This window comes from Cebus imitator, unplaced genomic scaffold, assembly GCF_001604975.1.
Source record: "Cebus imitator isolate Cc_AM_T3 unplaced genomic scaffold, Cebus_imitator-1.0 Scaffold817, whole genome shotgun sequence".
Taxonomy (NCBI): domain Eukaryota; kingdom Metazoa; phylum Chordata; class Mammalia; order Primates; family Cebidae; genus Cebus; species Cebus imitator.
The window spans coordinates 74,934-92,902 of NW_016108132.1; the positions used below are offsets into that span (position 1 = coordinate 74,934).

General features: G+C 34.8%; 1 protein-coding gene across 14 annotated transcripts in view; it reads left to right on the forward strand.

Moving 5' to 3' along the window:
• The window catches only part of CSPP1 (centrosome and spindle pole associated protein 1), a 159,115-nt gene that overhangs the window by 31,529 nt on the left and 109,617 nt on the right, over positions 1 to 17,969 (forward strand). For 13 of the 14 annotated variants that reach the window (XM_037735460.1, XM_017520217.2, XM_037735459.1 and 10 more), the window contains 4 exons: positions 4,353 to 4,433; positions 5,825 to 5,923; positions 8,216 to 8,649; positions 16,385 to 16,483. In XM_037735460.1, the coding sequence (XP_037591388.1) occupies positions 4,353 to 4,433; positions 5,825 to 5,923; positions 8,216 to 8,649; positions 16,385 to 16,483 (713 nt within the window). The remainder of the gene's footprint in view (positions 1 to 4,352; positions 4,434 to 5,824; positions 5,924 to 8,215; positions 8,650 to 16,384; positions 16,484 to 17,969) is intronic. The other variant, XM_037735463.1, reaches the window with a different exon arrangement.

The window sequence follows — 17,969 nt, forward strand, 5'->3', positions numbered from 1 at the left end:
AGCATGTAATTTTTTGTCTCTCAAATTATACTAGTCACAGTAAGATTAATAGAATAGTAGAATATTTAAGATATTTAAACTACATGTTGTCACAATTTGGATTACTCTGTTTTTGCACCAAAATCTGTAAATTGCATTTGTACATTTATATTGGAAAACAAAGAGAAACAATTTTATGGTTTTACAAAACTAGTTTTAAAAATAATCTCACAGATTGACCATTTGACTAACATATTTTAAACTCATATATAGATGTATCAGGTATGGATCCTGTCTTCAAGAGGCTTGGAACTTAGTTGTAGAGATAACATTCATACAATTCAGAAAGTGGTAACTACAACAAGGAGATAATGATCAAGAAAATCCTCATAGTGGGTGTTTATCTTTTGTAAGGCAATCTAGACTTGGATGATCTAGAGAGAAAATCGAAGCAAGAAAGCTTTTCAGATGGAGAGCATTGAGTAAAAGAGGACCTAGAGAGTAGACTTTAGCTTTGTCTGATTGAGGAATATTAGGTTTACCATAGTGGGTCAGAGTATCATTCTTTTTGAGAGTAGTAAGAAATAACAATGTATATAGGATAGGATCAAATTGAAAGGCAGTAGATTTTTAACTTGTTATATGTGATAGGTAATGATGAACATTATATTTTCTTAAGTAGTCTGTGAAGAGCATAACTATGTTTTAGGATAGTTAGTTCTGCATGTAGAGACTCTCATCTTATTGTCTTAAATTGCTGCTACAACTTAACTGATTTCCTTGAGCTGATTTTCATTTTCCCCTCCAAGCTATTTTCCAGAAGGATTCTGTCCCTAACTTATTTAAATATGTCAGTATCTTCTTACTGCCTCCAGGATAAAAATTCGAATTCCTTAGCATGGTACATGTCTTTCGTATTCCAGCCTGACTTCCTGTGCTTATACCTCGTTATCCTCCCCTTCCCTGCCTCTTCTTCTTGGGTGGAGTTTTCCTCTGGTATCACATATAAGCTGTTTTCACTTGTAGGTTTTGGATAACTCCTTAGATAAGATTTATAAAAAGGATAGTGGTGGGGGGCATAAGAAGAAATTGCCTTCATGAAAGTACAAATATTTAAATTCAAAGAGACGTGAAGGCATTTTTCAGATTTTTTTTTTTTTTTTTTTTTTGAGCTGGAGTCTTTCTCCATTGCCCAGGCTGGAGTGCAGTGGCATGATCTCAGCTCACCGTAACCCCTGCCTCTTGGATTCATGTGATTCTCCTGCCTCAGTCTCCCAAGTAGCTGAGTCTACAGATGTCTGCGGCCATGCCCGGCTAATTTTTTTTAAATCTTTTTTTGTCTTTTTAATAGAGACGGGGTTTCCCCATATTGACCAGGCTGGTCTTGAGCTCCTGACCTGTGATCCGCCCGCCTTGGCCTCCCAAAGTGCTGGGATTACAGGCATGAGCCACTGAGCCTGGCCAGTTTTTTAGATTATTAAGAATATAGTCATATAGAGGAGCAATATTTTCTTAACATGAGAGACAATTTTTTGTTTACATTTGAGAAGATGAGAATGGAAGGGAAAACAAGAGAAAAAGAAAACGTACACAGGATATAGGGAGGTGGCTGCAGCTTCCTGGACCCCCTGAAATATGTATGGTTTCCAAGTCCTACTCCTGTATCTCTTGTGGCTTCCAGACTTAGATTGCATGGATATTTGAATTAAAAAATAAAAAATAAACAAATTTTTAAATTTTGCCGAGAAGAGTTATTAAAACAACTACCATCTTCTTTCGTGTTTTAATTAAACATTTTTTTTCCTGAGCCCTTCCTGCCTAGAAATGCTTTCTTGTTTTTATAATAAAATATGCTTGATCATCTAAACACAGAAAAGACATGTTCTCAGGAGAACGGTTTTTAAATTGAGTCAGTTAATTAATATTTCCAGCCCAGACCTCTCTCCTGAACTTCAGACTTTTCTAGCTGGCTGCATAAATCACATTTTCTCCTTGAAATCTACCTAATATCTTATGTAGATCATGTCCAAAAGAGAATTATTGATTTCTGTTTTTCCCACCCTCATGCCTGATAAACCTACACTAGCTGTAGCCTGTCCTTTTAATTTCTTTTTTGTCACAGTAATTATTGCTTTCTAGCATGCTATATAATTACTCCTCATTATGTTTATTACTTCTTTTCATTTTCCCCAGCTTGAATATATGCTTTTGGAGGACAGGAATCTTTATCTGTTTTCTTCTGTCCCAAATGTATCAGAGAGTTTGGGCATATGGTAGGCACTCAGTATTTATTGAAGGAATGAATGAGTGATTAAAATTTAGCTCTTTGAAAAAATTTACTATGTTGTTCTTTTTTTTTTTTTTTTTATTAAAAAATTTTTTTTTTTTTTAAGTACAGGATAATAAAAAAAAAACCCACCTGGTCTCGAACTCTTGGGCTCAAGTGACCTTCCTGCTTTGGCCTCCCAAAGTGGTGGGACTAGAGACATGAGCCACCATTCCCAGCCTATGTTGTTGTTATTGATTTTTTTTTTCATTTTATTGAAAATTTCAAAGATGATTCTTGACCCATGTTTGGAATGGGAAATTGCCCAGTGAAAGAGTAAGGATGTTAAATCTGTCTTCCTGGGATTGGAACTATGAGTGGGTTTTTCATGCATTTATAACTCTTCAAAATGATTAGGTTTATAGTGTACTTCAGTATATAGGAGGTAAACTCACTCAGTGGTCTGGTCATGTGTCTTAGTTTTTCCTTGTCAAATAAGTTTAGAGTTTCATGCAGCCAACTTTCAAATTAGCTTTTGTAGCACAATTCATTTGTAAATTCAGATTTAATGAAATTTTATTTATTTTTGAGACAGAGTCTGGCTCTATCACCTAGGCTAGAGTGCAGTGGTGCCAATCTTGGCTCACTGCAACCTCTGCCTCCCAATTTCAAGTAATTCTCCTGCCTCAGCCTCCTGAGTAACTGGGAATACAGGTGCATGGCACCATGCCCAGCTAATTTTTTGTGCTTTTTGTAGAGACAGGGTTTCACCCTGTTGTCTAGGCTGGTCTGAACTCCTGAACTCAAGTGCTGCCTCAGCCTCCCAAACTGCTGGGATTACAGGCCTGAGCCACCGTGGCTGACCATATTTAGTGAAACTTTATTAAACACTTAGTTTTGCAAATCACTCTCTTTCCATAATGTTTTGAATACACTATTGTAGTAGCTAATACATTGTTTTATGGTTATTTGCTTACATGTCTGTTTCTGTAGCTGAATTGTAAATCTCTTGAATATAGGGAAAATATACCTGCAAAGTATTAGATGGTTGCTAATTGCTTGTTTAATGAATAAATAAAAGGCATGGAACTAGACAGATTGACAAGTATTGATTGATTTAATCCTTATAATCCAGTGATGTGTAGATGGCATTATTTCTGTTTTACAGACAAGGAAACTGAAGTTAAGGGAAGTAACTTATTCCAAATTATTTGACTACTAAGTAGCAGTACCAGAAAGTTAAGGATCATGTGTATTTTTTTTTTTTTTACCAGTTGGGGATCATGTGCATTTTTTTTTTCCGGTCCCTTGTATTTGCTCTACTGCTTTAAAGGGATTTTATAGTTTTTATCCTCCTTCATCCTTATGCCAGCTTTGGTAGGTAGGCAGAGCAGGTATTATTCTCATTTTACAGAATAAGAAAGTGTTTGTCAGAAAAGTTAAGTGACTTGCTCAGTGTTACACAACTAAGTGCTTGGGCTAGTTGTAGGTCCTAGGTCTTTTGACTGTTAGTCTAATGCTGCCTCTGCTACACTGCATTACTTAAATGCTTAATGAACACAAATGGAGGAACACATAAACAACATTCATAGTTATATCTATTGATATTTCAGTAGATATTCACTCATATAATTATAGGAAAAATAGAAAAAAAAAACATTGTGGCATGCATTAAGATATTTGTGAGGAAGTTTAAATTTGCCTTGAGAATAAAAAGACAGTAGAGCACTGATAATGAAGACTGTGTGCTTAGAAGACAAATATAAATTGGGAAAGTTTTCTTTTTTTTCATGCTTCTAATCATCTTGAATCAATAGACATATATATATATATATATAGAGAGAGAGAGAGAGAGAGAGAGAGAGAGGAAATGAAAATTAAGGCCTGATTTTCCCTTTCAGGGAGTTGTTGATTGGAAGAAAATGCCCTTTTTTCCAATTGCTTTTGGTATGGTCTATAATAGATTTGTAGTTTCTGTCTTCATTCCATTTCATTCTTTTGCTCTGCATAGTGTAACACTAGTTTAGAATATAAAATGCAAAGACATTTATGCAACATATTTTATAAAGGCAATTAGGTAATTTTTTTTTAATGTATATATTTACAGAAAAATTTTCTATCTACGAGTGAAACAAATCCATCTACTCTGGGAGTCTCTCTTCCTATTGGTGAGAGGTTATCTGCTAAGGTAGGTGGATAGGAGTAATTATTGTGGGTGGCAGTTTTCCGAGGCATGAAAATCATAAAAGAACATACTGTTGATTTAAATGCAAATGGAAGATCACATTATTCCCCCATACTTGAATATATTTCTTTTTCAAAAATTTGTGGAGTCACATTTATGCTGTTTAAATTTTTTTTTGACACAACATTTGTGACCATATAATTACATATTTCTTATTTTTTTTTTGTTTATTTATAATTATATATTTCTTTAATATGTTGATTATTTTGTGGTATTCAGTTATACTTAACTGAAAATTAATTCAGTTATACTTAACTGAATACTCAGAATTAATTTTTTTCAGCATTGGTATCTGACTCTAAAGTTTATGCTATGTAACACAGTTAGAATGAGTGGATGTGAGATTATAGTGAGCTTTTATTATGCAGGGTGAGGGTAAGAGTTCTTCGAATATCACTCCATATTCCTTAGAGATGAAAGTGATAAAGTACTGTTTACCTCTTATAGAGACTCAGTTCTTACCAGGGTATATCAGACATCATGAAATAGTATATAAGACAAAATGATGGTTAATAAATTTTAAAAGACAGACCTAATTTCTTTAATACATTTTTATATTGTGTTGTTTTAGTGACATGGGAAGTATTAAAATTTAAGAACATTTTCTAATCTTATATATTTGTGTTTTAACAGAATATTTCATTATTATATTATTTTAGAATCTATGATAATTATGCCTTTTTAAGTTTAAAATATGAAGGATCGTTTTTTAACCTTGGAAAGGAAACGGTTAGCAGCAGGTACTTTGGAGGAGTGGGTTGGGGCATTAGGAGAAGGGAGGTGTCCTTGAGAAGGAAAGAAGGAAGGTAACCCCATCATATCTCTTTGGAAACATGCTAATGGCAGATCTCCTGGCAAACACATTCATTATATTTACTAGTAGGAGAGATTTATCTCTGAATGCTTTTGGCAAAATACGCTTGGTTTGTCTAGGATTGCTGTTGGTAATCAAACGTGGAATCTGTGGATTTATATGGCATGGCTCTTTGGAAAATGTCATCTAAATTCTGTTAACTATTGGAGTATAAAATCAAGGTGTTTCATATACAAAGCAACTCTCTTCTATTAGAGATCTCATGTATTAATGGACCAAAGTATATAGCTGTGCATATTCTCATGTGACAAGAAAGACCTGGGGAGCTATATGGGTGTCTTCAGACCTCTTCCTACTTCTCCCATACCTTTCAGTGACTTCTGTCCTTGAAATTATTAGTAAAGCTTGATTCTGAGTAAGAGTTCTGATTGTATGGTTCAGATTTGACATTCTGGTATGACATTAAGGTATTTTTTTCCTGAAGTTGAAGTTAACATTGCCTTTTTATTTTTATTTTAAGGAAAGGTTGAAACTTGAACGTAACAAAGAATACAATCAGTTTCTCAGGGGTAAGGAAGAGTCCAGTGACAAGTTCAGACAGGTGGAAAAGAATACTGAGGTGAGTTTTGCTTTTAAAATAAATCTTTACTACCACAGATTAAATGTTTTGTACTTGAAAAGGTTTTTCTATTTTAGACATTTTACTTATTTTTTTTGTAAATACTTGCAAAACTAAGCCAAATTAAACCAAACACAGGGCATTTAAATATTTAGTTTTTGAAGTTGTTTTATCTCACATTGAAGAACGAACTTTACCTTTTAACATTTGATTGGGGAGATTTAATTTTAGAGATCAGTTTTGTTAAGTGATTTTCATTTATTTTTAAACATTTAAATAAATTTTTGTGTTGACAATTTCTAGCTATATTTCTTTTTTCAAAATTTAAGGATCAATTAGCCAGACGTGGTGGGAGGCATCTGTAATCCCAACTACCTGGGAGGCTGAGGCAGGAGGATCACTTGAACCTGGGAGGTGGAGGTAGCAGTGAGCTGAGATTGTGCCACTGCACTCCAGCCTGCGTGACAGAGCAAGACTCTGTCCAAAAAGAAATAAGAAAGAAGGTCATATGTCCCATTGTGTTTTATTAGTTATAGGATAATAATTATTTTTGCAAAAAGNAAAAAAGTTCACACACACAAACACACACACAAATTTACAAGGCAGAGTTCAGATAAGGTTACATATCACTGTGAAAAGGAGCTCCAACATATTTAAACTTCTGGTACTATCTCATCCTGTTAAAAAAAAAAAAAAAGTAAAATCTCTGATACTTTAAAAAGTTAAAATTTAGGCCAGGCGCAGTGGCTCACGCCTGTAATCTCAGCACTTTGGGAGGCCAAGGTGGGCATACCACTTCATGTCTCAGGAGTTCAAGACCAGCCTGGCCAACATGGCGAAACCCTGTCTCTACTAAAAATACAAAAATTAGCAGGGTGTGCTGGCAGGCATCTGTAATCCCAGCTGAGGCAGGAGAACTGCTTAAACACAGGAGGTGGAGGTTGCAGTAAGCTGAGATTGCACCACTGCACTCCAGCCTGAGTGACAGAGCGAGATTCAGTCTCAAAAAAAAAAAAAAGTTAAAATTTAGTGCGATAAATGTACTTTCTCTCCACTAAAAAATTAACAAGGTAGAAATTAATTTTTTCATCATGATGCATTCTTAAGGTTCCAAACAAAGCTATTAACAATTATACCATTATATATACAAAACAACTTAATTTACCCCAAGGTGACCATTTTCCTCCTTTTCTCAACAGCAGGTAAACCGCTGAAAACTGCAACCACAACAGCATCTGAATCCAAAGCTTTACACTGCCGGTCTTCGGTTTTTGGCAGAATATCACCGACATTGCCATGTAACAAGGCTCGGGGAGAACTGTGCCTGCTCCCAGACTGAGAGCTTCCTGAGGAGCCTCCAAAAAAGAAAGAGAGAATACAAAAATTAGCTGGGCATGGTGGTGTGCACTTGTAACCCAGCTACTCAGGAGGCTGAGACATGAGGATCACTTGAACCTGGGAGGTGCAGGTTGCAGTGAGCCAAGACTGTGCTACTGCACTACAGCCTAGACAACAGAGCAAGACTCTGTCTCCAAAAAAAAAAAAAAAAAAAAAAAAAAAAAAAAAAAAAAAAAAAAAAAAAAAAAAAAAAAAAAAAAAAAAAAACCATTTAGGATGATTGATATTTCTAGGACCAAAACATTTACCACTTTCTATATCCTTTGTGTTCAGAATTTAATTTGAAATATTTTGAAGTAGTATCTCTTGGGATAGGAATTTGCATTTAGTTTAACTTCTCTTTTTATAGCACTTATCAATTTTACTGTTGTTTGTCTACTGATACAAATAAGTTTTATTGAAAGGTAAAATTTCCCCCCGACTTTTTTTTTTTTTGAGACAGAGTCTCGCTCTGTCACCCAGGCTGGAGCGTAGTGGTGTAATCTCAGCTCACTGCAACCTCCACCTCCTGGGTTCGAGCGATTTTCCTGTCTCAGCCTCCTAAGTAGCTAGGACTACAGGTGTGTGCCACCATGCCTGGCTAATTTTTTGTATTTTTAGTAGAGACGGGGTTTCACCATGTTGGCCAGGGTGGTATTGAACTCCTGACCTCAAGCAATCCACCCACCTCAGCCTCTCAAAGTGCTGGGATTACGGGTGTGAGCCACCATACCTGGCCACAGAAAAGTAAAATTTTTTTGAAGTTTTCTTCTAAAAAAAATATGGTTGACTAAACAAACATTAAGAGTTGACATGATAGAGTAAGTATAAATTGAGGGTTTAATTACCTTGTAAGAGGTGGTTTCCCATCAAGTTTTTTTTTTTTGTTTTTTGTTTTTTTTTTCAATTGAACAGCTCAAGAGTCAAAGAAATAAAACACCTGTTGGTCAAGTGAAGCCTGATTTAACTTCACAAATACAGACATCTTGTGAAAATTCAGAAGGTCCTAGAAAAGTTGCCTTAACTCCTTCAGAGGCATATGAAGAACTTCTGAACCCAAGACTAGAGGAGGACAGATACCGACAACTAGATGATGAAACTGAATTGAGGAATAGAATTATTAAAAAAGCAAATGAAGAAGTGGGCATTTCCAACCTAAAACATCAAAGGTTTGCAAGCAAGGCCGGCATTCCGGATAAAAGATTTCACAGATTTAATGAGGATTGTGTTTTTGATAGACAGTATCATAGACCAGACCAAGATCCTGAAGTAAGTGAAGAAATGGATGAGAGGTTTAGATATGAAAGTGATTTTGATAGAAGACTTTTGAGAGTGTATACAAATGACAGGTATTTATAACCTCATTTTTATTTTCTTTATTTGTTTAATATAGCAAATTAATTAATGGTTAATATTTGCTGTTGTTACTTTTTATCATTATACTAGAGAGAAGCAGTTTCGATTTATCATATTTACTTAATTATAAGATGCTGCCAGTTTTAAGATGCATCATTATTTTATGTCTCACTGAGGGGAAAAGGAAAATACTCAAAGTGGGGCCCTGTTACAAAGTTGGAAAACTGAGAGGCTACACCCTTGATATTAAAGTATGTGAATGGGAAGTAGGCATTTCCACAGAAACGGGCAGAGAGCAAATGTCCACATCCCAACTTTTGCAGTGAGTGGACAGTAAAGATACAAACAACCTTCCCTGGGAATTTGAAGTGTAAATTAGTACTGATTCAAGTTCACAGTTTGAATTCGTACTGCCGGTAGGGTCCAAAGAAACCTTGGGGCAAGAATTCAGAGTTTTCTCAATTCATAGTGCTCTTGGATGAGGGGAAAAGTAACTCTCTGCAGTAACTTGACATAAAACCAGGTCATTGACTATTCTGACTTCAGATACTAAAATGTGTGGTTGGGCGTGGTGTCTCACACCTGTAATCCCTGCACTTTTGGAGGCTGAGGCAGGGGGATCACTTGAGGTCAGTAGTTCGAGACCAGTGTGACTAACATGGTGAAACCCTGTCTCTACTAAAAGTACAAAAATTAGCGTGGTGTGGTGGCATGTGCCTGTAATCCCAGCTACTTGGGAGGCTGAAGCAGGAGAATCGCTTAAATCTGGAGGCAGAGGTTGCAGTGGACCAAGATTGTGTCACTGCATTCCAGCCTGGGCGACAGAGCGAGACTCTCTCAAAAAAAGAAAAATAAATAAAATGTGTGAAAAAAGGATACCTTAAAATAGATGAAATACAGTTTATTCCTGTATTCATAAGTTTTTTCAGTCAGATTTTCAGATGGTTTTCGGTTCCTTTGAATATTTTTGTGACACTATACAATTTCTTAACTGCACAGGGAGGTTTTATTGTTGTGTTTATTTTAATACTGCACATGAAATTTGCCATAGTTTAACCTAAATTGTTTTGGAGATAGAAATACTCCAGGGTCTCATATTTGTCACTGACTTGTTTACTTGACAAGCGTCAAACCTAAATTTTGAGCAGTTTATGGGACCTACTTTATTAGTCAAAATAGATTACTTTTTAAGTATTTTAGGAAATTTTTTCAAGGGTAATACTGTACATTCAGGATTCTAATTATTAATTACAATACAAAGCTTTTACAGTTCTTTGTCTTCTATATTCTGTAGCTGTTATGTCCTGCTCTCAAAATATTTTTAATATTTACCCTGATTTAGGTAATTTGGAGGATTAGAATTTGAAAATGCCAATTACAGTTTCTCTGATCTGAATCTAATTGTATATACTTCAGAAAATTCTCCAAATCCTAGAATGTTACATTTGAAAATGCTTACTTATGAAGGTAGTTAAAGGATGCCTAAACTAAAATAACTCTCAGTTCTGGAACTTCGTTGCAAGTAATCTTGCAGGATGGGTGGTGATGTCTCCTTTGTGCATGAGAACTTCTTTTCCCTTTAAGGTGTTTGTTTACCTTTAGGGTGAATGTAATGCATACACTTTTAAGTTTGGAATTTTAAGAAACAAATTATAATGGTTGCTGCTTTTTAAAAAAAAATATTTTAATCTAAAATTTTATAATTATACCCTGTGATAATTTTATAATTATACCCTGTGATAATTTTATGCATGAACTGACAAATGAATTTCATCCTATTTGAGAACTCTTATCTTTTATGTATCCCATAAATAAAATGAACTCTTTCTATATAAGCTTTCCCAAATACTATTTTAAGAATAAATATGAGGTTGAGTGAGAATAATTCTTGTTAAACACTTTAAAGTGTTTCTTCAATATGTAAATTGTACTTTATGTATTTTTATTTTGTTTATATATCAACTCTGACATCTCCAAATGTTTTTTCATATGTGTCTCTTTAACAATTGAAGTTAAAATTGGATTTCTTTTTTTCAGATTTATAGATTCCTTATTTCCAAACCAAAATGAAAAAGCTTCAGTCATTCAGTAGTTTATAAATAGTCAGACTGGTTGGTAGGAGAAATGACTGTATTTGTGAAAGTTTTGAGGCTAAAGAAATGTGGAACTGAGTTTTTATTCTTAATGAAAGCATTTATTCTTAATGTATTGTGCAGTCTTGATCAGAAGTTCTTGACAAAAATTAATTATAATGTGTTATGAGAAGTGCACAGTTAATTTTCCTTCATTCATCTAAGTTTTCTTTCTTCCTTAAAAGTCAGCATCTGGTAAATTCTAATTTTGGTTTATAATAGTTTTTTATTTTTGGTTTCAATTTTTCTCAACCCTATAAACTTTTTCATATACCATAATATATTTATTAATGAAATATTTCCCCATGTTTAAATATGGGAAAGCTAAAACTTTTCTCAGAAAATGATGTTACCTTCCTAAAGTCATATCATGAATCATTGACAGTGTTCTTAAGTAATTAACAAGGTGGTTAACACTGTAATTAACTGTTGCATTCTGTGCGTTTTATTTATGCATATTAACCAATTTAAGTAAAATTTATTATGTTTTAGGAGCTTTCTAATGTTGAATGTAATAGCATTTTCTATGATACTTCGAAATTTTTAGGCTCTATTAAAATGTAATCCTAGTCTTTGTTATTTATTAACTTGAACTGTAGAAGTTAGTATTTTACTTTATTATGTTTTACTTTAACCATTGTTAATGAGCAAAAGAAGTTTTACTTCTTTTTTTTTTTTCCAGACAAGAGTCTTGCTCTCTTGCCCAGGCTGGAGTGCAGTGGCATGATCTCAGCTCACTGCGGCCTCCGCCTCCTGGGTTCAAGCAATTCTCCTGCCTCAGCATCTCAGGTAGCTGGGACTAGAGGTGCACGCTGCCATGCCTGGCTAATTTTTGTGTTTTTAGTAGAGACGGGGTTTTATCATGTTGACCAGGATGGATGGTCTTGATCTCTTTATTTTGTGATCCACCCACCTTGGCCTTCCAAAGTGCTGGGATTACAGGCGTTAGCCACCACGCCCACCTCAGAAGTTTTAATTCTTAATACCCAAAGAAACCAGGTGCAGGGTAGATGGTGTTGAAAATAAAAAACAGTGCTACCAAAGTAAATATAAAAATTGGGAAAGAATTGAAAACAAAGCTGAAAATGGTGGTCCACAGTTAACATCTCAGAGTTTTTCTTTAGCATCTATTTTTTTTTAAAGATTAACATGTATTAATTTTAGGATAAACTTGGCCTCTACTCTATATCTGGTTTCTTTAGGTATTAAGATTTAAAATTTTTACCTGATCAACTTGTTGTTGTTGACGCATGTCTTCAAGGAAATAGGGAGAAAAAGATTTTTTTCGTTTAATACTTTTTTTTTGTTAGTAGGATGGTGAAACCATTTTGCCATTATTTTATTCCCTCAATCTTATCTGATTTGCATTTCAAAGGAAGTAAACTCTTTTATGAGGTCTGTCCCTTTCTAACAAAACCCAATACTTAAGTTGTGATAAGTGAACCTATATATTAAAAGCCATAGAATATTTAGATGGATTTTCTACAGCTATACCACCTTGGAACATGCCTGATCTTGTTTGATGTTGGAAACTAAGTAGGCTCGGACCTGGTTAGTAATTTGATGGCAGAGCATTTAGATAGATTACTTCTGGATCACAAGGATAGTCTTAATCTGGTACACTCACAGTGAAACAGAAAGGGCTTCTAGGGAAAAACTGAACCTAAACTGAGCCCCTCAACTTTGATTAGAATTAAATGGTTCTTATGCATTTAGTGAGTGCATTGCTTTTGGATATTATCATCTGTCTGTTTCCCATAAGTTGGGGTGATTGAATAGAGAGGCAGCCATGTTACACTGCTGATTCTGACCAGTTGCTTTCTTCAGAGAGGACTTTTTGTTTTCAGACAATGTTACAACAATGAATTGTAAGACCATAAAAGCTGTTTAAGCCCGAGTGCGGTGGCCCACGCCTGTAATTCCAGCACTTTGGGAGGCCGAGTGAGGTTAGGAGATTGAGACCATCCTGGTTAACAAGGTGAAACCCCATCTCTACCAAAAGTACAACAAATTAGCTGGGTATGGTGGCAGGTGCCTATTGTCCCAGCTACCTAGGAGGCTGAGACAGGAGAATTGCTTGAACCCAGGAGGTGGAGGTTGCAGTGAGCTGAGATTTCACTACTGTACTCCAGCTTGGGTGACGGAGCAAGACTCCATCTCAAAAAAAAAAAATAAAAAAAAAAAAAAAAAAAAAAAAAAAAAAAAAAAAAAAAAAAAAAAAAAAAAAAAAAAATTAAACTGTTTAAATGAACTAACAGAGCTAGTTCAGGGTGATTAAATGCTAAATTTATTAGAAATATAAAGAGCATTTTAGTAAATGAAGGAAATGTCATAAAAATCGTAGGGACATTTTAATAGAGAATAAGGTGGCCAACTTTCCAACCAATAGTTTGGCTTTTCAGCTTAAGTTCCCTTCAGGGTTTCTTTTTTTAGGTCTTACATTGGTAATTTAAAAAAAGTGTGAAATCTCTGTTTGTAAACAGTAATTCTTCCTTGACTTAAAAAAGGTAAGCAAATCATATGTCATTTTATAAAATTGCATAGGATCCCTAAGATTTTATTATCTTTTTAGTGAAATGCTTATTTCTGCTCTTTTTTAGCCTCTTTAAATTTCAGTCTTGATCTTATTATAATTATCGGTGATAAAGTAGACTTTTATAATCTTGTTAATGATTTTATTTTTCTTCAGTAAAAGGTATACCTTATAACCTCTTTCATATGTGCTGTTCACTAGGAAATCTTTTGATTTTGCTATAGATTTTAGGAAAGAGACCTTAACCTTCTACATAAATAAAATCATTTCTTAAATTAATTTAGAATGAACTTTGAAAATGACCTGTTGTGTTTATGATGTTTGCTTTATTATCTATATATACTGAAGAGCCTGTAAAACATTTTTTAGTGTGGGTGCAGTGGTATAAAGATAAGCTATAATTATTAATCTAAATATTATTTTCAGACAACTAAAAAGTCAGGAAGCCACAAGCTTTATGTAAATTTTAGAAAAAAACTTTTGTATATATAACTCACCTTTAATTCTGGGACTCCAAGTTATGCTTTTAAGAATTTGTAATTTTAAATTTCTATTTAAAAAAAAAAATTGTTTTTGGAGTTAGAGTTTCACTCTTGTAGCCTAGGCTGGAGTGCAATGGCATGATCTCAGCTTACTGCAACCTCCGTCTCCTGGGTTCAAGTGATTCTCCTGCCTCAGTCTCTGAGTAGTTGTGATTACAGGCGCCTGCCACCACGCCCGGCTAATTTTTGTACTTTTAGTAGAGTCGGGGTTTCACCAGGTTGGCCAGGCTGGTCTCGAACTCCAGACCTCAGGTGATCTACCCACCTCGGCCTCCCAAAGTGTTGGGATTGCAGGCGTGAGCCACCATGCCTGGCCTTTTGTTTTGTTTTGTTTTTTGAGACAGGGTCTTACTGTGTTGCCCAGGCTGGAGTGCAGTGGTATAGTCTTGGCTCACTGCAACGTCTGCCTTCCAGGCTCAAGCAGTCCTCCCACCTTAGCCTCCCGATAGCTGGGACTACAGGCATAAGCTGCTGTGCCCGGCCTCCGTTTAAAAAAAAAAGTGTGTGTGTGTGTGTGTGTGTGTGTGTGTGTGTGTGTGTGTGTGTATATATAATATATAATATAATATATATATAAAATTTTATATATATATATATATATATTTTTTTTTTTTGGGGTGTAGATACCTCTTTGCTACACTAGTGAATTTACTTTTTGTGTTGTGTTGTGGGTTCTCAAGAAAACCTCTAGTTTGGGTGATTTGCTAGGAGGATCCATAAGGACTTTGGATGTAGTTGTACTCAGAGTTATAACTTATTACAGCGAAAGGATACAAAGCAAAATCAGCAAAAGGTAAAAGGCACATGAAACAAAGTTTGGAGGAAACCAGTCATAAGCTTCTAAGGGTTCTCTCTTAGTGGAGTCACACAGGAGATGCTTAATTTCTCCAGCATTGAGTTGTAACAATATAAGGAAATGTCTACCAGGAAAGCTCTTTAGACACTCAGTGCCCAAGGTTTTTATTGGGAGATGGTTATATAGGCACCCTGTTCCTGGCATGGCAAGTACCAGAATTCCAGACTTCTGAAGAAAAGCAGGTGGTTAGCATAAACTATAGTTGATACAAACAGTTTAAGCACAATGAGCTGCTCTTACCAGTTCTGGCAGTGGTTGTATCTCTCCCAAAATCTATGTTCCCAGGTGCCAGTCAATAGTCAACTGTACATTCAGGCTTTTCTAAAGATAGACAGTCTCAGGCCTGCTCCGTTAACTCTTTTCTGCATTATATATAAACATCCACTATAACTAAATCTGGTTGCCTGGCATTGTTAATTACAAATTTGAATTTGAGTTTGTATTTAGGTTTGTTAAGTGGTAGATGTAGGGAATGACACTAAACTGATGTGTCATTCATACATCCAAATGTGTGTGTGCAATGAATGTGTGTGTGTGATATGTGATTGATTGAAAAATGGAAGCCATTCATATTTGTTATGCCATGGCATGGTTACTAAGATTAAAATTCCAAATAGTGTTTTCTCCACAGATGATATTGACAGTGGCTTATGTGATGGAAACAAGTGAAGAAAGAATTTTATATGCTGGTTCTGTGGAGAGTGAGAAGTTTTTTTTTTTTCCTGAAAATTGCCATTTTTTGTAATCTGATAATGAAATTCACCTAAAATACTGAATACTACTTTAACAACCATATTTCTTTGTAATAGTCCTCTTGAGAAAGACCATAGAGTTGGGTAACTCAACAGCCATGTAAAGAAACTTTGAAATGCTTACGATATGCTTATTTTCACGGATGCTGATAAGTGTTGGTTTCTCTGGTATGAGGAATGAAGCTAAAAATAAAATCAGTGTTTGCCAAATGGAAAAAAGATTGATTGAAAAACATTTTTTCGTTATTATTTTCCAAAAAGATTTTTAAAGAAGAAAATAGGAAACATGCTAATCTTTCTTTTTGTTATGACTTTGTAAGTAAAGATAGCTAATCATTTTCTACCCATGGATCAACCTGTTCGTGTTTTCCATTCACCTGTCAGTAACATTTGTTTTTTTCATGCGATTTACAGTGTTAGCAAATGTCATGGTTTGCTACGTTTGATTTAACTTTTTGATAAGACTGCTGCTATATTTTTAAGTTAAAAAGGTTATATATACAATGAAATAATTCACAAGCTCTATGAATTTTGATTTTAAAAATGTTCTCATTTTGAATTTTGACTATAAACTTTGTTATTGCAGGGACTGTGTCTGAATACTCACCTGCTGGGTATTCACTTTAAAGTGAATAATAAAAAAGTGTTAGTATGTATTTGTAGCTTCAAATATAAAAATTTCTAGAAATTATATTAAAATAATCTTTTAGAAAAGATTATTATGTTTAAACTCTTAATGTCTCATTAACCAGCAGATCATACATATCCTATTTAATTTTATAATATGTTTATGGTAAAACTTCATTATAACACTGTGTTCCCTTTGTGCCAATATCAAATGTAAAAACACCAAAGTGTTATAAGAAAGTCCACTGTATGTGGAACATGCTCTATAAGCTAATGTGTTTTTAAGGATGCACAGGAACAGACGAGGGAATGTGCTTCCTATGGAACATGATGTGGATGTTGTAGAACAGTCAAACGTAAGAATTTCATCTGCTGAAAATAAAAGGTACAGTATTAATATAAATTCTCCCGTTTAGTCATTACATTGTGAAACAGGATGTGCCTAAAACTTGCTAATTGAAAAAGTAGAAAGGTATAGTAAATTAACAGCCTTTCTTCTTAGTGAGCAGTGAATTAAAGGAAAAGAAAGGATAAGGAGGTAGTACTAAATGAAAATCGATAGTACTTTGCAGGTTTCTTTTAAAGAACAAATGTTTGGTTATAAAGTGTGCCAAGATGTTCTGAAGAAGTCCCTGTGATTACAAAGTATGTAAATTTGTTTGAAATAATAAAAGAAATAGGTATAATTCAATGGACTAAAAACTTAAAATATCTTAGAGTCATGGTGATGCAGCTTGACTGGAAATAAATAGAAAATGTGGCCTGCATGGCGGCTCATGCCTGTAATCCCAGCATTTTGAGAGGCCAGTGCAGGTGGATCACTTGAGGTCAGGAGTTGAAGACCAGCCTGGCCAACATGGTGAAACCCGGTCTCTACTGAAAATTTAAAAAATTAGCCAGGTGTGGTGGCATGCCCTGTAATCCCAGACACTCGGGAGGCTGAGGCAGACGAATAACTTGAACACCGGAGGCAGAGGTTGTGGCAAGCTGAGATGGTGCCATTGCACTCCAGCCTGGATGACAGAGTGAGACTCCATCTCAAAAAAAAAAGATAAAAAAATTGAAAATGTTCCTGCAGTGTGAATTTTTCTTTCAAAAATTTATTTTTGATTTTCAGTTTATCAAGTAGGTAACTTTGATGCTTACTTTGTAAAATTAGTGTTCATATATGTTTCTGTCATGTTGAAAGGAAAGGAAATTAATATGTATTTTATATTTATGTTCTCTTTCTACTAATAGTTTTTATCATTTTGGTGGTATTCTTGTGTCATACATAAGAATAAATGGTTTTGAATCTATAGTATACAGTGAAGATAATGTCATGTCAAGAAAGGTGTCTTTCTTTAAAAAAAAAAAGTAATTTATGAACACTGCTTGCAATAAGAGAATTTGTTATTTGGTTCTAATTAAGTAAGTTTTCTTTGAGGATTTTTTTTCCCCTCTTCCAAGGGGAAAAATCCTTTTCCAAGGGAGGATGTTTTTTTTGTTGTTGTTTTGTTTATTTTGAGACAGGGTCTCGCTTCGTTGCCCATGCTGGAGTGCAGTGACATGATTATGGCTCACTGCAGCTTTGACCTTTCGGCCTCAAGTGACCCTCCCACCACAGCCTCTGGAGTAGTTGGGACTACAGGCATGTGCCACTATGCCTGGCTAATTGTTTAAAGAAATTTTTTTGTAGAGACAGGATCTCACTATGTTGTCCAGGCTAGTCTTAAGCTCCCAAACTCAAGCTGAGATTACAGTCATGAGCCACTGTGCATGGCCAGGAAGGAGTTTTTTTAGGGATGATCTTTTCTTAGTTTGTGCATAGGTCACTCTTTCTCTTCTTTTTTTTTGGATTTATTTATGTGTAATTTTTTTTTTTTTTTTTT